This window comes from Lepidochelys olivacea (assembly GCF_965140295.1).
Source record: "Lepidochelys olivacea isolate rLepOli2 genome assembly, chromosome: 1".
NCBI lineage: Eukaryota > Metazoa > Chordata > Testudines > Cheloniidae > Lepidochelys > Lepidochelys olivacea.
In genome coordinates, this window is record NC_140411.1 from 167,743,522 (window position 1) to 167,766,615 (window position 23,094).

The window sequence follows — 23,094 nt, forward strand, 5'->3', positions numbered from 1 at the left end:
TAAAAAGATAAAAACAATGAGGAGTCCGGTGGCACCTTAAAGACTAACAAATTTATTTGGGCATAAACTTTCATGGGTAAAAACCCCCACTTCTTCAGATGTGGAGTTTTTACCTACAAAAGCTTATGCCTAAATAAATCTAAAGGAGTACTTGTGGCACCTTAGAGACTAACCAATTTATGCCATAAGTACTCCTTTTCTTTTTGCGAATACAGACTAACGCGGCTGCTACTCTGAAACCTAAATAAATCTGTTAGTCTTTAAGGTGCCACCGGACTCCTCGTTGTTTTTGTGGATGCAGACTAACATGGCTACCCCTCTGATATTAAAAAGATATAACAGCAATGTCAATAAAAAACAAATGCAATGAATATACCCAAGAAAACTAATCTACATTTTGAACCAAGGAGCTGCACTACTTTAAATAAAGTAAGTCACCAATTTTGGCCCTGGTCCTACAATGAGAACTGTGTCGACGGATCACCACTGAAGTCAATGGGGCTTTTCATGAGAGGGTCACCCTTAGTTCTCATTGTAGGGGTCAAAGCCTTTAAAGTTCAGTAAAGATGTGATCCCATTGTCCATTGATGGATTCTGTGGACTTTGAATTGGGTCTAAAAGTACTTCCCTTTGTGTACCGTGTGTGAAATGGATTTCTAGTTTTTAGCAGCAGTTTAAATCTCAGGATTTAAAGTAGACCAGGAAAGATGTGGCTCAATGGTAGTACTTCAGCCCTGGGGCATTCTGACTGGTTCAGCAAGGGGTTGCTGAAGTAACAAGAGAAAAGAATTTTAGGCGTCTAGAGTGGAGGTTTCTTAATAGGCTGATTCAGTAGAAATTAGGATCCTTTGAGAGTCATTTGGCATTAAGATTTTTTTTTTTTAAGGAGCTCAGCTTGATTTTGAAGCATATAAAGGGACTGGACTTGAGTCCTACTGCTGTGGAGTTTGTAGCCTACAGAAGGGGGTAGAACTCTAGCAAACCATGAAACCTGGCAAACCACGAGGAGGAGCATTCACCTTCAGAAAAGTATGTGAAGAAAAGTCCACACTGAGAGGATTGGTAAACTTGAGATGCCCAGAAATTGGTGTAGGTAGGAATGTCACCAGAAGGGAAGCTATTCTTCCCCAGAAGTATTTAGCATTTTTTAAGGGGTGGATTGCATTTTAGTATATTTAATATTAGTTTGTTTTCCAGGTTAGGTTTATTCTGTATATAATGCTATTGTTTTCTTAAAGTAATTTAAAAACGTATTTTATTTCCTTGTTCTTTGGACTTCGTATAAAAAATAATAATCCATCTTAGGTTTCCATATCACACTGAACTGTTACATATAATGTCAAAGAAATAATAGAGTATAAGTAACTTCAGTGGGTCTGTGCTTGAATCATGCCACATTGTAACTAAAAAAGAGAACACCAGTTGATTGAGTGATTAACATACTTCAGCAATCCCCTTAGAATCCATCCATTGCGAATAGTTCTTGATACCAAGTAGATCTCTGTCACAGGCTATCATTAGTTAGTGAGGAGGATATCCACCAGTTCAGACTGAAGGCCTGAGCAGGTCAATTGGTGCAATGATCTGTTAGCACCACTTAAGCAGAAAAACATCCAGGGTGAAATCTTGGCCCTATTGAAGACCATGGAATTTTGCCAGGATTTCATCCCAAATATTTATTTATTATGTCAGCCATGAACCCTGCCAAGTATCTCATGCAGTACTCTCCAATCTAATAAAAGAGGAGCACGTCTGAGGAAAAAAGGGGGAAGGCTGCGGTGGCCATATCTATTTGCCTATTAGAAAGTGAGGTGCTTTGACATTTCCTTGCTAATAACCTGCCTTCAATTCCTGCAATCATTTCCACATTCACCCACCTGGTCCATGACTCAGTGTGACTCAAGCCACTTTAACCCCTGGTGTTTCTGAGTCTATTGCTGATAGATAGACTTGCTTTAAAAACTATTCTACAGTACTATTTGCAGTATCACCAACCCCCAACATTAAATCATGACGAGATTTTTTTTTTTAAAGGTTATGTTGTCTGGTCTCTCTGATTTTTGAACTGCCCTTGTCCATCCCCAGTGTGTGAGAGACAATTAGAATTGCCAATTCCCAGATTTGTAGCATATGGTGATTCCATGGCCTGCTTGATGGTACGGAGCTTCCAGCTTCTCTCCAAACCCCACAGTTCTAATTAATTAATTGACAGGTTTCAGAGTAGCAGCCGTGTTAGTCTGTATTCGCAAAAAGAAAAGGAGTACTTGTGGCACCTTAGAGACTAACCAATTTATTTGAGCATAAGCTTTCATGAGCTACAGCTCAAATAAATTGGTTAGTCTCTAAGGTGCCACAAGTACTCCTTTTCTAATTAATTAATTCTGTGTCCCACTCAGCCCAGCAATTATTTATGCAACCCTTATATCAGTACTGCTCCCTAGCCCCCACATCATCTTGTCCTTGCCAACCTCGCCTCTGCTCATCCTACAGCCTTAAGAGTTCTTCACCCCTCTCCCCCAGGCCCTTCCCCCTCCTCCTTCCTAGGCCTGGGGGTGGGGAAGCTCCAGTGGTCTTCACCCACCTTTTCCTTCCCAGGCCTGCTGTTGTAGGAATGGAATGGGAGGAGGAGGGGCGAAGACTAGACTGACCCATTGTTCACAGGAGGAAAGAGGAAATTCCCTCCTTCTTAATCCTGTCCTGTAAGAATGGTGTCGGCTGCTCCCTCTCACTCTTACCTGACCCAAAAACCTACCTGGCTCCTGAGAGCAGGAGGAGTGAAAGTTATGCCTATCTTCTGCATCAGATCTGATTGGCTGCTCTTCCCCAGGAAGCAGGAAAGTTGGAGGGGGTTTTACTTTTCCTCCAGACAGAGGGTTGGAGTTTCTCATATCATCACCAGACTGGCTCCAGCCCTGGCCAAAACCACTTGGATTGTGAAGAAATCCCGAGAGTTGGTAACACTGCAAGTTGTTGCGCTAATAATAAAACAGAAGTAAAAGACTACAAAGTTTTCATCTGACACCAAGGTAGCAATCAAATAATGGCAGAGTTTCAGTGTTAACATTTTCCTTCTGGTCATTACTTTGGTATTAAAGCAGACCAAAAATTGGTTTATACAGTCTTTCAGAGGGCTACCGGGTCATGATTAGCATCACTTGCCAGCTTTATTTACAAATACACTTCAGTTTGTTTTTGGTAAGAAATGCTGCTTTTGACCATTTATTCTAAACAGAGCAGGTAAACTTTTTTTAAAGTAACCAGATATTTTTAAATATAAAACAAAGTAAATAAAACACATTCTGTTATACTTAAAAGAATAGCTGAATTTGAAGCTGGTGGAGCCAGGTGCAATTCTCTGCTCTGCAGTCACAAGGCTTTTAAATTTGATATTGCTCTGAAAGTGGCCAGATAATGCAATGTGCTAAGATGAGGTTGGCAATGAGAAGATGAGCTGAGGACAGGCGCCTGAGGAAATAAGATTGATGACTATGGTCAGGATGCAGTTCATAAGGAATAAGTATTGCAGGAAAAATATTTAAATCTAAGCTGTCCAATACCATCAAAGGGTTCTCTTCAAATTAATAAAATCTTTGATCCTGCAAAAATTTACACTTATCTCCATGTACGTGAACTGCTTAGCTGAAGATGATATCTAGTGCATAAAGGCAAGCCCAATACATAACAGTTTGCAGGACTGGAATCTACTTTGGTATTCTACACCAGTGGTTCTCAACCAGGGTATGTGACCCCCAGGGGGTAGGCAGAGGTCTTCCAGGGGGTACATCAACTCATCTAAACATTTGCCTCATTTTACAACAGGCTACATGAAAAGCACTAGTGTAGTCAGTACAAACTGAAATTTCATTCAAACAATGACTTGTTTACACTGCTCTATATACTATACAGTGAAGTACAATATTTATAGTCCAATCAATTTATTTTATTTGGTGAAAATCGAGAAAGTAAGCAATTTTTCAGTAATGGAGTGTTGCGACACTTTTGTATTTTTATGTCTGATTTTTGTAAGCAAATAGTTTTTAAGTGAGGTGAGACTTGGGGTACACAAGACAAATCAGACTCCTGAAAGGGGTACAGTAGGCTGGAAAGGTTGAGAACCACTTTTATATACCTCTACTTGCCGGAACAGCCCCTGCTCACAGCCACACTGGAGTAAATCAGAGTAATATACTTGACAACACAAGAGTTGCTTCAGATTTACAACCATGTAACTGAGAGCAGAATCTGTCCCTGATTATTTTTTTAAGTTTTTCTTACATCCAGTACATTAGTAACTTGACAATGGTCAACATTTGCAAGATCTGGGATTATTCAGCACCTCTAATAATCAGCAAGTCTAGCTAGGTGCCTAAATGGCTTGAGAAGCCTAACTCATTAGGCATCGAGGTTTGAATATTTTGAATTTTAGCCTTAGTTTTTAAAATTATTTTTGTTCTCTTTTTCAGGGCTAATTTAGTTTAATTTTACACAGCTACTAATAGGTATCAAGAGCATTCTTGTGTCTTCCCACTCTGATTGGTTTTTAAGGAATCCATTTCCAGCTGTCACTCAAGCTGAGATACTTCCATGAATTTCCATGATACTTCCAATTTCATCTGAAAAAGAATTACGTAGTTCAGTAGCGATCAAGTCTGAATTCGGGCTGCTGAGATGATCACAATGCAGCCGCTCAACATTGGAGCTACTTTCTTCCAGATGTTCTATCCGGTTCCCTACAAGCACTTGTCTGTAATGTGTGGAAAGGGAAAAAAAAAGCGTTGTTAGAGAGGACTTCAGTTTTGGAGACATGCTCCAGATCTTATGTAAATATAATTAGAGTTTATAAACATTATAGATTATTATATTCTAACACAAAAGGTATTGCATCCAACATGAGAACTGTTTTGGACCTCATGATGATGGATAAAGATGAGTTAATTACTGGACTGGAAGCTAGTTGGTTGTCTAGGCACTCGTGATCATCACCTGATTACATTCAATTTGGTTGCACAGAGGACAGTCCCAACCACTAATCTATATACTCTTGGTGCTTCAAAAGGGCTAATTTCCCCAAACTGAGGGAAATTATGAGCAAAATTGATTGAGAGGAAAATTTTAGACAAAAGTGTTTGAAAACTGGGAGCTCTTTAAGAAGAGTTTATTAGATGCCCAAAAGCCATGATTCCACAATCAAGAGGACGACTTTGGCTAAAAGATCCTCTGAGTTCAGTGGCAAAGCAAAGGCAGCAATAAGAAATAAAAAAAGAACATATAACAAATGTAAAAAGGGAAAAATAATATCAATCTATATAAGCTAGAAGTTATGACGTGTAAAAAAAACAATAAGAAGTTAAAGACAGCAGCGAAAAGTCCATGGCAGTCAGAGCTAAGTAAATTAGTTAGGAACAATTGTTAGGAACAAAAGAAATTCGAGCAATGGCATAGGCCCATTACTAGGTAAATATAGTGTGATTGTTAATGATGATGCAGAAAAGGCAGAAGTTTTCAATAAATATTTCAGTTCTATATTTGGAAAGAAGCAGGATGATATTCATATCACATGAGGTTGATTAAGTATTTTCCAATCTATTAGTGACTAAGGATGATGTTAAACAACATCTAGTTGGGATAAACATTTTTAAATCAGCAGTGTAGATAACTTGCACCCAAGAGTCCTAAAAGAGTTGGCTAAAGAGAACTACGGCTTGCTGATGTTAAATAAATCTTGGAATATTGGGGAAATTCCAGAAGACTGGCAGAGTGCTGATCTGCCAGTATTCAAAAAGGAACAAACTTGATTTCATTATTTCATGAGATTATGAATGTGGCTGAAAAAGGTAACTGTGCAGATGTAATATACTTTGATTTTTACCACACAACATTTTGATTAAAAAATTAGCATTAGACAATAAAGCATACATTAAATGGATTAAAACCTAGCTAATTGCTAGATCTCAAAAAGTAGTTGTCAATGGGGAATCCTCATGGAATGGCAGTGTTTCTACTGGGGTTCCACAGAGAAAGGTAGTGGGCCTTCTATTAAACATTTTCATCAATGATCTGGAAGTAAATATAAAACCATTACTGGTAGAATCTGTGGATGACACAAAGAGTGGATGAATGGTAAATCATGAGGACAAGGCAGTCATACAGTGGAATCTGGTTACTTAGTAAACTGGGTCCATTCAAACAAAATGCTTTTTTAATACAAGTAAATGCAAAGCTATACAGTTTAGGAACAAAGAATGCAGACTACACTTACAGAATGGGAGACTATAGCAGTGCCTGTGAAACAGGTTTAGGGGGCATAGTGGGAAAGTAACTCAACAGGAGCTCCCACTGTGATGCTGTGGCAAAAAGGGCTAATGTGATCCTTAGGTGTATAAACGGGGGTAGTGAATAGGGGAGGGAGAGAGAGAGAGTGTAGATGATTTTACCTCTGTATATGGCATTGTTAAGTCTGATACTGAAATAGTGCATACAGTTCCGGTATCCACATACAAAAGAATGTTGAAAAATTGGAAAGGGTGCAAAAAAGAGAGACAAAACATTATTCAAATGCTGGAAAAAATGCTTTACAGTGAGAGACTTAAAGCCTATCAGCTCCATCTGCTTATCAACAAGAAGATTGAGAGGTGACTTAATTACAGTGTATAAATATCTTTACAGGGAGAAAATACCACTACTACTAAAGGACGTTTTAATCTAGCAGAGAAAGGCATAACGAAGCTGGCTGAAAGCTGAAGCCAGACACATTCAAATGAGCAATTTTTAAATTTAAATAAATTCTTAATGGTGAGGGTGATCACCCATTGGAACAAACTACCAAGGGAAGTGATACATTGTCCTTCTTTTGATGTCTTCAGATCAAGACTAATGCCTTTCCGGAAGATATATTTGGGCCAAATACTAATTATGCTTTAGTCAAACAAATCTTATTGTACTCAAAACAGGGCTAGCTGGATGAGATGTAATGGCTATGGCTGTGAGTTTGTCACGGAGGTCATGGATTCTGTGACTTTCCATGACTTCTGCAGTGGCCACTACGGCTGGCCCGGGGGCAGCCTGAGCAGCTCAGGCAGCCCCCAGGCCAGCCACACCAGCCACTGGTAGGGAAGGCTTGGCGACCCCCTTTTTCCCTCCCAGCAGTGGGAGGGGGGTGAGCGTGCTGAGTGGTGCTTACGTCGGGGGGCTCCCTGGAAGTGGCAATATGTCCCTCCCTCAGCTCCTAGCAGATGGCTCCGCGCCTTGCCTCCCCTGCAGCTCCCACTGACTGCAGTTCGCAGCCAATGGGAGCTGTGGAGCCGGTGCTCGGGGTGGAGGCAGTGCACGGAGCCCTCTGGCCGCACCTTCACCTGAGGGGAGCCGCGAGGAGCCAGGTAGGGAGCCTGCCAGCCCTACCAACTGCCCCCTCCAGCAATAGCAGGGGTCCTGGACCACACACTGCCCCCTCCCCAGAGAACCTGCAGTGCTCCATGGGCTGTTTCCCACAGAGCACCAGCAGCGTCTCCCAGGCCACCCCAAGATTCGGTCAGGGGTATATAATACAAGTCATCGACTAGTCATGGGCCATGAATTTTTGTTTACTGCCTGTGACCTGTTCATGACTTTTACTAAAAATACCTGTGACTAAAACATAGCCTTAGTAATGGCCTGTAATATACAGGAGGTCAGACTAGATTATCTAATAGTCCCTTCTGGCCACAAATTCTATGAAACCCTGGGCTGGTATGGCTGGCTATGGGATTTCAGTGTTACTGGATATATTATGCATAATTCTACAGAAACATTTTTCTTAGCCTGCCTTCTCTGTGAAAAAAATAAAACAGAAAAAATTAAAGAAAGGGATCCGGATTCAAAGTATGTTTCTACCCAGAAGTATATTCATATTTTAGTTACCATTGCTGTCTTGTTCTGAAAGATGGTGAGGAAAGGACTGAAAATATTAGAAACCAAGTATTATATCCTTATTAGGCCTTGAAACTTAGTGCACTTCCCTAGGAAATCCAAACCCTTCCTTTCTACCCTCTATACCTTGTTGCAAAGTCTGAAGCACCGATTACACACTAATAAGTTTCAACAATATCTTGAAATACCAGGGAAGGAAAATGCATTGGTTTAGAGGAAGAAGGGGAAGTATTATAGTGAGAGCTGTATTTTTATTTTCGTAGATTTTGGGGGAACCTTTATATGAATCCTGGCAAGAGTTTTCAAAAGTCTTTGCAGGCTGCGATCCCGAAACTGACAACCAAGGGCGTGCTGCCGCACCTGCTAAATCCAACTGAAGTCAGACTGCACACGGACTGGCAATTGCAGCATCAGGCTCTTAATATTTAAAAACAGTGAAATTGTTCACGACACTTTAGTAATAAAATCAATGGTGTTTTGTGGTTAATATTAATGGAACATTATGTCACCTTTTGATGTTCCCCAGTACCACTTTCCTCCTACACAATTCCCTTTCAGGACTGCACCCCTCTTTAAAAAACATTGTTATTGCAGGTAGCGCTGTCTTATAAGACTGTTTTCCTTAGTGTGCAAGTAAACCTTTGGTCTCGGGAAGACATGCTGTGCTGCTGTTAACTTTTGTTTTGGGTAGAGGGAGCTGTGCAAGTAACACAAGAATTTCCCTTCATCTCCGATTACAGTAAATTCTTGAGGCAGGGTTGCCCCCTGAGAACTTGGCTTTGGTGTTGGCTGAGATTCCTGAAAGAAGAGATTGCCCTGAAAACTGTCTGACCACCTCTGTTCCAGGATTGATGTATATGTGCAAATAAAACAAGTTACTCTTAATGCATACCGAGGTGCCATATCACTGATTTCATCTCCACTGGGAAACCAGCCTGCAAGGCCCTGGATATCTGCTTTTGCTCACAGAGAGAGAACATTTCTGTATTAATTAGAAGCTTTAGGCCCTGATCTTGCAACTGACAGCATGCAGGCAAACCCTACACCTATGTGGAGATATCTGCTGACTTCAACAGAGCCCCACTCAGGCAAAGGGGTATGTCACACCCATCCAATTGCTGGACTTGGGCCCTAAAGAATGTTTTCTGCTACCTTTTCTCCTACCTAGTGGCTATTTTTTTAACCTTACCCTAATGATCTAGCAGTGGCAGCAGGAAGATCTTTGTCCTTAGCGTTACCAATTCTTGTGATAGTTGGAAAGAACTGGAGTATATGGTGAAACAGAATGAAAACAGGTAGAAAGTAAATCAAAAAAGGGCAGGTGTGTTGGGCTGGATAGCCTCTCCTGTTCCTAAAATTTCTTACAGTATGTTTTAACATCTAGAAAAACAATACACAAGATTCAGAGTAACAGCCGTGTTAGTCTGTATTCGCAAAAAGAAAAGGAGTACTTGTAGCACCTTAGAGACTAAGGCTCAAATAAATTGGTTAGTCTCTAAGGTGCCACAAGTACTCCTTTTATTTTTGCGAATACACAAGATGAACTTCAAACTCTAAATAAACAATCCATCATCCAGTGTTCCTTTCAGTTATTGACACCTATAGTTTGTATAAAATGCCCCTAGGGTTTAATTGGTTACCATAGCACTTTCAATGGGTTACATCGGAATTACTAGTTACACTAGAGATTAATATGGCAATATTGTAATACTGCACAATACATGTCCTACGTGTTCTCTCTCAATGGCACAGTATAAAAGTTCACCTAATGTTTAGTCTTTTCCGTGTCAGTCTTGTAAGTACTCTGTTTACAACGAGGACTCTCTCTTTCCTGGGAGAATATTACTTGTGTACAATTTCTCCCGCCAGTTCTTTAGGCACAGTAAATTAAAGGGAATTTGCCTCTGTAACCATGTAATTTTATGTTGGATGTGTTTCTTGTATTCAGTATGTCTTATTTGGAAATTAGTTTGCCTCCTGCTTTGCAGTTTCTTTGGGAAAGCTGCCTGTTTGTATTGTTGTTACCTTTTGTTAATGTCCCAAAGGCCTTAGCATGCTGATATATTAGACTGTATTATTACTCCCTTTTACTATTATATTACACTATTGTTTGTGTCTGCTTGTTTGTGATCTAAGCTGGAACTTCTCTCTGCCTAACGGCTGAGCTGAATTTTTTGCCTCCTGATCAGCTTATGAAAAGCAGTGGGCACAGCCTTCCAGATTCATCCATGTTTACACAAAGTTGTTTGCTCAAAGAAACCAGCAGCAAGCAAAGTAAACTAAACATGGACTGCATCAAATAAAAACCTTACTTAAGCAAAGTTCAAAATCTCCAGTAATGTTAGGTCTACAACCCCACTAAACAAATCAGTGCTATGTGTCAATGGGCATCGCTTTCGTTTGGTCTGTGTCACAGTCACAGAGGTTAGAGATGGAAATGAATGGCTAGATCACCTAGTTCTCCTACTTTTCCTGGAGAGTTCATAGAATCATAGAATATCAGGGTTGGAAGGGACCTCAGGAGGTCATCTAGTCCAACCCCCTGCTCAAAGCAGGACCAATCCCCAACTAAATCATCCCAGCCAGGGCTTTGTCAAGCCTGACCTTAAAAACCTTGAAGGAAGGAGATTCCACCACATCCCTAGGTAACCCATTCCAGTGCTTCACCACCCTCCTAGTGAATTTTTTTCCCTAATATCCAACCTAAACTTCCCCCACTAAAGGAACCACTACACTCCCGGAAAACAAGCCACCACTGCACGAAGAGGGATGAAAGGGCATGCAAAAGCCTAGGATTGAACCAGGGACCTTTAGATCTTCAGTCTAATGCTCTCCCAACTGAGCTACCTTAGCAACTACAGAAAGGTAAGGTGACTTGCCCCTGGTCACACAACAGGTTAGTGACACAGCTGGGAATACAAACCAGGTTTTCTGAATCTGAGTCCAGTACCCTGTCCACTAAAACTTACGTTTTTTTGATGTAAAGTCACTTTTCACTGACTGGGAACTGAACCCAGGCTGCGGCAGCGCCAAATCCTGACCACTAGCCCACCAGGGAGGCAACTGTCCCCTACTTTGTCAAGTCTAGCTTTAAATTACTCAAATGATGAACTGCATAATGCTAACATGAGTCCATTTGTGATCTCTCTCAGTGTATCCTGGTATGTCACACAGGCCCATGAGACGGAGAAAGCTATTATGCTCTGCTGTGTCACTAACTCAGAGCCTGACTCTAACACCAAGTAGTACCTTGTTCTGCAAGCAGTCCCTTTGAAATGGGACATCTCATACATAAGGAATTACCCAAAGTGAGTAAGGGTGACAAAATCAGGCCTTTGAGCATCAGAGGCTACTAATGAGTAAACCCAATTTAAAATGCAGCCTTTCACTTCCAGGCTGACCAGGACTGTGAATACTACAGAGGCAACATACTCAGCTCCAGTTATAAGAACATAAGAACAGCCATACTGGGTCAAACCAAAGGTCCATCTAGCCCAGTATCCTGTCTTCCAACAGTGGCCAGTGCCAGGTGCCCCAGAGGGAATGAACAGAACAGGTAACCATCAAGTGATCCATTCCCTCTCACCCATTCCCAGCTTCTGGAAAACAAAGATTATGGTGGGCAAGTGATTCAAGTAATTTCACAGCAACCTGTCCAACTTATTACAGACCATCCAGCTGGTCACCGACTACATGCCACTTCAATGGCTTAATGGTATGAAGGACACCAATGCCAGAGTCATGAGGTGGTACCTTTCACTCCAGCCATATGACTTTCAGGTCATTCACCAACCCCGAAAGGCCCACGCAAATGCAGACTTCTTTTCCCGGGTAGGAGGGGCAGATGAGGAGGAGGGGCCATCACCAGACACCCTCTTAAAAGGGGGTGTGTGTGATGGGGTGTGCGTACCCTGCACTGGGACTGCGGGGGTTAACCCCTCACTGTGGGCTGAGGAAGCCATGTCCCATGGCCCTACTGGGCATGCTCAAAGTGCAACACCAGGATAAGAGGGAGCAGCCTGGCTCAGTCTGGGTGGACTGGAGGGGAAGGAGGTGTGTTGCTGGCTCCTGCTGAAGGGCTGCGGGCACTTCATGACGCAGAGGCCAGCTAGCTGACAGCAAACCTCAACCCCCCAGTGTCTGGACATGACTGAGGGAGTGGGAACTATGAAGCCACAAGATGCAGAGAAGTGGGTAGGAAGTAACCCAGGGAGTCTTTGTGTGGAGTTGGTTGGACAACTGGAGGCTAGCATGGTGTGTTTCAGCCAGATCCCTGCTGAGCTGGTGGCAGGCAACCCTGCCACTGACGGGGCCCTAGATTGGGACTCGGAGGAGAGGGAGGGTCTGGGTCCTGCTATCCTGGCTGTCGCCCACCATGAGGTGGTGGTCCATCCTGACGGTGACTGACTCTGGCTGGTAGGTCGCATAGCCCTGAGCCTGGGGGCAGTGATTGATTCCAACCACTAGACTACGCAGCCATGGCTGGGGATGCGCAGGTGTGACCGTGGGCTCAACCTGCAACATGGTCTAAGAAATGCTGTATGCAGAGGTAATATCACCCTCATAGTCCTACTTAATATTTCCCTGTTTATCCACTCTGTTATCACAAACTCTTAACCACAGCATCACACTGGGAACCCTTGTTTAGTTGCTTGTTCACCATGATTCCTAACTCCTTCTCAGACGCTGCTTTTCAAGATATAGTCCTCCACCCTGTACATATGACCTACATTCTTTGTTTGCATGATATATGACTTTGCATTTGGTTTTATTAAAATGCAAATTATACGATTGCACCAGCTCATCAAGCAATCCAGATGGCTCAGAACAAGTGGCCTATTCTCTTCATTATTTCCCAATCTTTGTCTTGTCTGCAAACTATCAGTTGTGCTTTTATATTTTCTTCCAGACCATTGATAAAAATATTGAATAACATTGGGCTGAGAACTGATCCCTTCCATAGGCCAGCTAATAGAAAAACATGTCATGCTTTATGCACTGATATATATAAAATTAAGAATGTAGTCATTCTGTCATTTCAAGGTGAGTCAGGGTTGTGACAGATATTGCAACCTATGCAGTATCTTTGGGGACCATTTGATTAAATTTATGAATGGTTTAGTATGATAGTGTTCTGCTCTATGGTGGAGGGTTACCACAGGTCTCCAGTGGGGAGTGATTAAGGTGAGCCACTTAAACTGTAAACAGCCCCCGATGTACCATCCCCTAGGGGTGGTTCTTGCATATACTGGCTCAAAGTGGGTTTTCAGAGACTAAGAATATATAAAGGCTGAGGTTAAATGGAATCACTGTCTTCCTTCTGATTCAGCAAATGCACAGGACCTTTGGTCCTAAGCAGACCCCAAACCTTGCTGAAGGGTTGGAAGGGATGTTGGCCTACCAGACTCACCATGTGGAAGGTGGGTGATTTCTGGTATGTTTAGTAAGCATGTAGAACTTGTGGTTTTTTATATTTGTTGTGTTGTCTCTGTAATGGTTTTGCCGTGTGAATAAATGTATTTTGCTTTGGAAGATCTGCATGGTACTTGTAACTGCTGGTACACACTGGGCATTGTTCTCCAAGAGAGAGCACAGACCAGGTGCTGGCATTTAGGTAGACTGACTTGCTGAGGATACCACAGAGTATGTCAGGGGGCTGTACAGTCTTTACATCCCAGTCTGAAGGAAGTGGGACAAGGGTCCCTGCTCAGAGACTAGTGACAGCTGGAAACCTGAGACCTCATTGGGCACCCCTGAAGTGCGACAGAGGTGGGATACAAGTGCAGTTACTCTGAAACTGAACAAGTGTTACATGCTGATTATAACGTGAATTAAACATATCATCTGCAGTATAACAGCCTTACTTACTTGACTGGTGTTGACCCAGATCGGGACATGTAGAGCAATATAAGGAACAGAAACCCCACAAATGCAGCAAGCCCAACCCAAAAGGCTATGACAATTGAATCTGTTAAAAAAGAAAAAGAAGCATGCAGCATCAACAATAGAGTATCAAATAAAAAATGTGCAGAGAAAACTGATCTCAAAGCATTTTATACCATTTAATTAATTAAATTTTACATTACCACTGAATGGTATTATTCTCGCTATTCATGATGGGGAAATTGAGGCACACCTTGATTAAGTGACTGCCCAAAGTCATATTGCAAGCCACTGTATAGTGTATCTGGGAATGAAATAAAGCAGGGATCGGCAACCTTTGGCACACAGCTCGCCAGGGTAAGCACCCTAGTGGGCTGGGCCGGTTTGTTTACCTGCCACGTCCGCGGGTTCGGCCATTCGCAGCTCCCACTGGCCGCAGTTCGCCGCTCCAGGCCAATGGGGGCTGCGGGAAGCGGCGCGGGCTGAGGCATGTGCTGGTCGCTGCTTCCCGCAGCCCCCATTGGCCTGAAGCGGCGAACCGTGGCCCGTGGGAGCTGTGATTGGCCGAACCTGTGGATGTGGCAGGTAAACAAACCGGCCCAGCCCGCTAGGGGGCTTACCCTGGTGGGCCGCGGGCCAAAGGTTGCTGATCCCTGAAATAAAGCAATCCTAATTCTAGCCCCCTGCTCTAATCACTAATGTGACAGCACTACATATATCTTTGGAAAAGCAATATATTACACATAAGAAGGTTTTGAGAATTTTATCCATTTGCAGATTACACAACTCAGTTCCTATCACAGAATCTTGGAACTCCAGTGTATGCACCTGTTATTTTAAAGGAAAACTGCACCCATATTGCTCAGCCTAACAGTCTATGAAGCAAATTCTGCCCTTAGATGCATGAGTTCCTATTGAACTCAATAGGAGCTCTGTGAATGCATTCAAAGGATGGAATGTGATCCTTAAGAAACTCTTGCCAGCCAAGAATTTTAAAATTGACCTTTCAGAGCCTAAGGATGGAGGGAACAGCTTGTTGAAAAGTGCTAGGCTCACAAGCGACATCAATGTGTCAGTCCAATGGAAAATTCTGTACCGTAGCTTGAGTTTTAGCACGTGCTTGACTGTCAGAAGTGTGTTTTTAATATTTAGATGGCATTTCTAGGACTGGCTGCTCTCTTCTGGGGTCAGTGTGGAACTGTGCTACCCAGCCTTAATATCGTGAGGTGCCGGGGCAGAACATCTGTGAAGCGTAATGAATTTATAAGCAGACGTTAACTTCTGTTGAGGTGAAAAACAAGGGTCATTGACTCAACAGGCAAATGTTTACTAAGATAAAATAAATGTTTATCTCAAAGAACAAAAAACTGATGTTCATTGAAATAAACTCAATATGTAGGATTACGTGCTTCAACTGAAAACACTTGGAATATATCAGCAATTAGAGCCATAAATTAATTTTACATGGGGTACCCATTTTATTCCCTATTAAACTATCTATCTAAAGTTAGAGCTCACCTATTTAGGATTCTTATCAGGCAGTTGAGATTTGGCCACACTAACTAGATTTGCGTCACTGACTAACAGGATGGTGCAAAATGATGGCAAGAAAATTCCAAGCCTACTAGAGTTTCAACTCATTTTGGTTTGAATTTTGAAAGCAAAATTCAACCCAGGTTTAAAGAAGGAATTGCCAAGTGGAGTCAAGGCTCAGAGTTTTGACTCAGATTCAGGATGCTGTACTGCTCCTTCAAAAGACCCTTGCCAGGCTCTGAGGAGGTATAGAACACCTATAATGCAGCCCCCTGAAGACTAAAGTTGGGGAAGCAGCCATCTACAGCACCTGAAGATGCCAGACATGTGATAAACAAGCCATACAGTGCCCCAGAAATATTAGACTGCAAAGCGGGGATTATAGAGCACTGGCCTGACCTGTCTCCCCAGTAAGTCTTTAAAGTAAGGAGGGAGGCTCTTGTATTGGGAGGAGACAGAGTGTTCATACTCCAAGCAAACCTCAAGGGCTTGAAATGATGAAAAACAGTGTGAACTGCATCTGGTGGTTTGCAGTCATAAAACTCAACACAAACCAGAACTAGAGGGGATTGTCCAGCTTTAATAAGAAATAGTGTTATTCATGGAGCTCACTGGAACCAATCAAGGTACAACTATTTACATATGTAATGGAGGATAACATCACTCTGGATCTCAGGGTGGTATTTGAACTTGGGAGATAAACAGTAGACGTTTCCTGTTTTCAGCCTTTCACCAATTGGGATTTTCTTCTTTTCTTTAACAGATTTTATTCTAACAGTTGATAAAAGATTTTTACATGACTATATTTTTCACCTGCCTTTTTATAACTCGATTACAGGGTCCACTTAATTCATTATTATTAGTAGTAAAAAATGGGTAAAACTGCCCAATGCTATTAATAGAAAGAAAAATCTTTGAGTAATTCTCTGAAGTGATGCATCATTCCTCTTGTCCTCATGGCTGGCTTCAGATTCATCAGCAAGAGAAACTCAGCCCTGTAATGTTCATATTGGACCAAAGGAACAAAAGCTGGCATTAAAATTGACCCGCACAGGAGAAAAAAATTGCTTATTTCCTTTTTTGCTTTGTTTGAAGTTGAAAATTCAGGTTTAGTCCACTCTAGAACATTGGCGAATAGAAAACTAGTGATATTATGACATCTCACAAGAGACTGAAGCTCAGATGCAGCAATGCACTTAAGCCTGTGCTTAATATAATCCTGCATACGAGGCCCATTGGCTTCAAATTGGGTGCTCTACTGTCCCATTTTTGCTGATCCAGCTGTGCAAAGGGGACTTACAGCTGGTTTATGGCAGCAGTTGAGGGTTCCTTTAGTCTAAGGTAATCCTCAACTTTGCCCATCCTTCCAGCACGAGCAGAGTGACCTTTCCAAGGCAGGGCCAGAGCACAATGGGGCCTTGAGGACCATTATCTGCCAACAAGTTAGTAGCTGTGTCAGACCAGGGCAACTGCCCCAGTGGTCCAGCAAGGGCATCCACTCTCAGGCTTTCAGCTCCCAAGCTCTTGCCTCTCTTGAGTGGATACATGCATCCCTGCCTTCACTGTGTTATTCCCAGCACAGAGTTGCTCACACACTTGTTTTCTTTCTCTTTATAGATTGTTAACAGGTGTGATTGCTACACTTATAAGTTACCCCACAGCACTTCCTATGCAAGCCTACTTTATTCTTAAGGTAAAAAGCATTTCAGAGAAAATATTAAAAACCATAAAAGACCCTACATACATGCTAATATGTTTACCACAGTTCACTCTAACAGGGATTCTGGCAGGAGCACTCCTTTAGTTTCCTCACCCAAGGAGATTCCTTGTGGTTACAAGTTCATCACAGCTCCAGCTCAGAACAAGCACCCAGACCATCCAACCCTACCCTAAGGATTGGGGTCCTTTGTGGACCGGGGTCTTGTCCATTTGCTAGAGCAGGATGAAAGGCCTGAGCCAGTTTAAAACTAGGCTATTTATCCAAATAGCCTTTCTTTGTCTGTTAGCCCCTCAAGGTCTATGCAAACCTCTCCAGAGGGGTGGCTTCAAAGGGCTGATAACAGAGGAAATACATTGGCATCCCCCTTCCTACTAGAGAAGGTACCATATAATTCCACAAGAATCTTACACTATTGCATTTTTAATACAATGTACACAAAGGTATTAAACCTAATTCATTAAGGTTTAAATTAATTCAATACAGTTTACTTAGGATATAGCAAGATACTGGCAGTCTGTCACAGCAGTTCTCTATCCTGTGCAAGGGTGGTTCAGCCTCCAGCAGTCCCGAAAGTCTTCAGAAGAGGCTGAAAACAGATGTAAAGCCACCTATTCCCCAGCCCTTCCCAGGTGCACCAAACATTGCTCTGCTCCACCTGGAGGTTAACCCCAGGATTTTTCAGATGTTACAGTTTCAATATTATCAATTACTTTGCACTACAGAGAATGTTTCTTGTATGGCTGTTATACAAATAAGCAGAAGTCTTTCAAGACTATAATTTATTCTTTGTAGACTAGATCATTGATGACAATATGAAGTTTTTTGAACCTTTAATATTGTACTTGTATATATTCTAACATTTCTTTGGTAACAGTAACTTAAACAGGAACCAATAATGCAATAATATATTTGTCTTTTGTCACTTAACCATAAATTCCACCTGTCTGATACATATCAGTTTTTAATTCATCTCTTGTGAATTTATCCTTTTGGCTTCCATAGGATGAAGACATGGAGTTACACTAGGAATGAATTTGACCTATCATGTTAAGTAATAATTTAAGATTTCATTAATATTTATTACACTCAAAATGGAAATTCTAATTTTCTGTAAGTGGAGTTATTATAATTGGATGAAATGAGTGACATCTTATTTCTTCATCAATTGAAAATAAATATCAAAGGCTAAAGGAATCTACTTCCATGGCCATACTGTATATATGATTCATACAAGCACTTGGTCTTAGGTTTGCACAGCACCCAATGATGCCCATTATAATGCATTATTTTTGTTATGGTAATAAACATCAATATGATTAGTTAGACATGAATGTCAGATAAACTGTGTGTGTTCAGCTTCTTGTTACTGATTAACCAAAATTTAACTTGTTTCTCCATTAAGATCTAAAAACTTATATAAATTTTAATGCAAGCCTGGCATTCCATGAAGAAAACCACTATTACTGACAAAAAAAAAATCTATATGGAGTAACAAAAGATTATTTTGTTACTCTATTACGCAAACAGTTAGGAGTACAACAAACTACTGATTAACATCTCAGAATAGGCTTCCATTTAGTAAATTGTTTTAAAAAAAATTTCTTTCCAATTAGATGGGTTAATATCAAAATCTCTCAAATATATATACTGTACAGTAAATGAAATAATATTGCAGTATTAGTATCAACTACCATTAGAACCTAATAAGTGTTGTGAGCATTCGGAAATACAGAGGGTCATCTATACAAATTATGCATATATATAACCCACTATAGTCTATGTTACAAAGAGAAACATGATAGTGAAGATATAAAGGGAGCTTATTCAACATATTTTATTCTTATCTAACTCTTAACGTACTAGATCAGCAGCTGTTACTATGCAATACTTACATTTATTAGCCTTCAGCTTCCTTTCATCTACAGGAACTGGATCCAAATAGTCCCAGTAATATTCATAAGACCAATAATACTCAGATGAGTTTGTTCTGATAGCCATTTCAGTAGCGCATTTCAATCAGCTCAGAACTCCAATCTAATACTCTTTTATTTTCCACCACACTTCAGTTTCCTCATATAGAGATTGCATAACTGATGCCTGTGTAAATCATTCTGGAAGTCCTCAGATCCTGCAACTCAAGGACTGCTTAGATACCATTTAGTAGAAATGAATGTCAGACTATGACAGACACCTAATAGCAACATCTGGGGCTGGTGGGCAATTATGTACTAGCTATTTTGCACCCTGCTTTGTATTGACATGGATGTCCAATAAACAGTAACAGAATGGACAAAAGCCAAAATGACTTATAAACTATTCCCAATGAGTAACTAGCATCTGTGAAGCCCTCAGCATGAAACAGATTCTTGACCCCTGAAAAGAGCTTTCCTAAAAATTAATCATGACTCTATGACACACATACCCTAGAGGGCCCGATAAATTACTCCTTAAAAAAAAGCCAGTATTGGAACAGCTGGACATAATGTATCAAATATTTTAAATGATTTGCCTTAACACCAGCCACCCCCAACAAATGATGTAAAAACAGGCCCCTGGCAGGATGTAAGTAGAAGAGATTCAGTGCTTTCAACAGTAATCTTTGAAATGCCTACACGAACACATATGTGCATATGCAAAACATTTTATCAGAAGAGAAATTACCAACATTAACAGGAAGACAGATCCTCCATCAGTTTTTACATGTATTCCTGAGAACTACACCGTACATCATAGTTATCCTAATCAGAGATGGCTGTTTATTCAGGCTAAGGTCCCAGAAAACTTCATCTCAAAAGACACAATATTTGGTGATAGGAGTTTGATAGAGACTAAATGTGATTTCTGAATAGTGCCAGATTTCTCCTTTTGATATCTGTGTAGCATAGGGTCTCTACCATTATCTCTAAAACAGACTGACTGCAGAGGAGCATTTGTTGTCAGCCTGAAGCAGGAATCACAAATACAGCAGTAGGAGGCAGATTAGTTCAAATTAAATCTGTCAGTTTCAAAAGTATTACAGCTACTTGTTTATCTTATGTACTTATATAGTCCCCATCACCACAGTAGTTGAGCACCTCACAATCTTTAATGCATTCATCTTCACAACACACCCTGAGAGGCAGACAAATAACATTATCTGCATATTGCAGATGGATAACTGAAGCCCAGATTCATAAAGATATTTAGGTTCCTAACTTCAATTGAAATCAATGGGAGTTAGATGCCTAAATACCTTTGAGGATCTGGGCTAGAAAGACTAAGGCCTGGTCTATACTTAGATCAACCTAGCTAAGTTACTCGGGGCTGTGAAAAATTTCATGCCTTGAGCACTCCTAGTTTGGTCAGCATAAACCCTGATGACAGGAGTAGGTCGAGGGAGAAATTCTTCCATTGATCTTCCTACCACATCTTGGAGAGTTGGATTAATTACATTGATGGAAAACCTCCTTCTCTTGATGTAGGAAGAGTCGACACTACAGCGTCACAACCACAGTGCCTCAGCTGTGTGCTGTAGCATAGGCATTCCGTGTGTGTCTTGCCCAGAGTCACACAGGAAGTCTGTGGCAGAGCAAGAATTGAATGCACACCTCCCACAGCCCAGGCTAGAACTCTAACCACTGATCCATTCTTCCTCCGAGACTCTCCCTACCAGTTTTTGTGAGTTTAGTCATAACTGTCCTATCTTTAAGATGTTTTCTCTCTCCTGCTGCTTTGTGAAAGACCCACATAAACAGGGGGAACTGACTGAGGAGAAGTAGTGAAAGTGACTTTCAACAAAGCTGTATCAAATGCTTGAAGTATGCAAAAAAGTAAAACAGAATTATTTTCCCGCTAACATCTTTAGTTACAGTAAAGTAGTTCATACAAGAGAAGGCAAAATCAAAATTCAAAAGTTTGATTCTGAAGTTGTGTGTTCCTTTTAACTTGGTTTTCTTCTGGCAGGCCTGTTTTTCCCCCACCCAATAGTAAGGCTCTTGCCCCACTAAGCAGTTACGACCATGCGAAAGTGTGCACAGACCATTCTTCAAATAAGTCAGAGGTCACTATTTCTATGTGCATTTTAGTGCATGTTAGCTTACATTCTGCTTAGAAGGGAAAATAGAGAAAATAACCTAAAATTTACATTGCATCATCAGCCCCCAAATGCCAGCTTATTTGGAGGAAAAACTTGAAAAATGTTTCCCTCCCCCAACCCCCCAATGGCTTGCTCACAGCTCTTTCACGGCTCCCTGCTTTCCTCCAGTGGCTCCCATTCTGCTCCTGGACCCACTTAAGGAATGGCTACAACCTTATGGCTTGTCTTCACTGGCAAGTTTTGTCGCCAAAAACTGTCTTTTGGCGACAAAACAGCGATAGCATACACACTGCAATGGGATTTTTGAAAAAAAAAAAAAAAAGCCCAGTTTTGGCAACAAAAAACTTCCACTCCTGCGACAGACTTTTGTCTTTTCCCCTCCCTTTATTGTCGACAAACAGCCACTGTAGACACCACGCCTTTTCCCCCCGATTTTATTGGCCTCCAGAAAGTGTCCCACAATTCCCATGCTACCACTCTGGTCAGTGGTTTGAACTCCATTGCCCTGCAGCCAAACCACCCCTCCCCTTTGCAAGCCCCGGGAATTTTAAATCTCATTTCCCACTTGCTGGCTTCCCATGTGAGCATGGCTGGCTATCACACCAAATGGGCTCCCGCTTGGACCACCGCTCAGCTGTTGGATCTGATCAGTATATGGGGATAGGAGTCTGTTCAGTCGCAGCTGCGACTGACCCGTAGGAATCGGGACACATATGGGCAAATTTCTCGAGGCTTGTGCGAAAAGGGCTATGATCAGGACACGCAGCAGTGCAGAGCGAAGATACAGGAGCTGAGGCAGGCGTACCATAAGGCAAGGGAGGCAAACCATCACTCCGGTGGTGCACCTAAGACCTGCTGCTTCTATAAGGAGCTGAATGTTATCCTCAGTGGTGACCCCACCTCCATCACCGATAGCCCTGTGGATACTTTGGAGGCAGCAGAAAGGGTGGGTAACCCAGAGGCTGAAATTCTGGATGAAGAAGTGGAGGTAGAAGAGGATGTGGAGCTCCCAGTGGGGTCGCTCGGTGGGGCAGGCAGCCAGGAACTTTTCTCCACTCCAGAAGTGCTCAACGGGGAGCAAGAAGCAGATGAGATGTTGGGTAAGTTGCTGTGGCTTGTGTAGGGAATCGAAAAGTGGAACGTAGGTAGTGTTTTATGTGAGCTGGACATTGCCCTGTGTAGCTAATCTGCATGCCCAAGCAGGGTGTCGATGGACATCGAGACCTGCAGGGAATCCTCCAGAGAGAGACTCTGGAAAGTTTCCAAGAGATACTTGTTAATCCTCCACCGCAGATTCCAAGGAATTGCAGCCTTGTTAGTTTCCCCCATTGTAGGAAACGGTACCACGCCATTCAGCAATCACTGGAGCTGGGACCAAAGCAGCACACAGCTGAGCTGCATACAGACGGGGGTGAAAGCATGCCGTAGTTGTGCCCTGGTTTCCCTGCTCACCCGCAGCAGTGAAATGTCAGCAAGCAGGTTGGCCGCCTGTGGAAAAAGTGTGCGATAATTTTAGAATGAGTTCCCTGCAAAGCTGCCCTGCAAGCCATGACCTTTTTGTCCATATGCACAACCGCCTTCCCCCCACTCCCGATACTCACTATGATTGGGGTGCTCGCGGAGCTATGTGCCTAGAGTCAGTGAGAAAGTGATTGCTAAGTTCCAAAAGGCCCTTGTTACTGAAATGTTTCAATCATTTGAGGGATTGTTACATTCCAACTTCTGTGCATTGCCCTCAGCAGCCGAGACCTTAAGGAACACACCACGCACCCCTGCCGACTGGCTTTGGCAGATAAGGAAGAAGCCGAGATGCAGCAAAGAAGACCTGTTCAGGGAGGTGCTGCAGTGCGATGACAGACGCACCAGGGAACGCAGACTGCTGGGAAGCCAATGTAGCATTTGCTAGGCAAGCGACAGAGCAGATGATAAAAGTGATGGAGGATCAGACAGAGCTGCTCAAGTCTTTGATACAGCTGCA

At 42.1% G+C, this 23,094-nt stretch overlaps 1 protein-coding gene across 1 annotated transcript; it reads right to left on the bottom strand.

The window, feature by feature from the left end:
- Positions 1–2,343: 2,343 nt before the first annotated feature.
- Positions 2,344–21,376, bottom strand: MRAP (melanocortin 2 receptor accessory protein). Its single transcript, XM_084622983.1, has 3 exons — positions 18,934–21,376; positions 13,774–13,873; positions 2,344–4,744 (listed from the first exon to the last, which is right to left on the bottom strand). Exons 1-3 carry the CDS (start codon positions 19,037–19,039, stop codon positions 4,567–4,569), a joined length of 384 nt encoding a protein of 127 aa, XP_084479109.1. The 5' UTR covers positions 19,040–21,376; the 3' UTR covers positions 2,344–4,566.
- Positions 21,377–23,094: the final 1,718 nt, after the last annotated feature.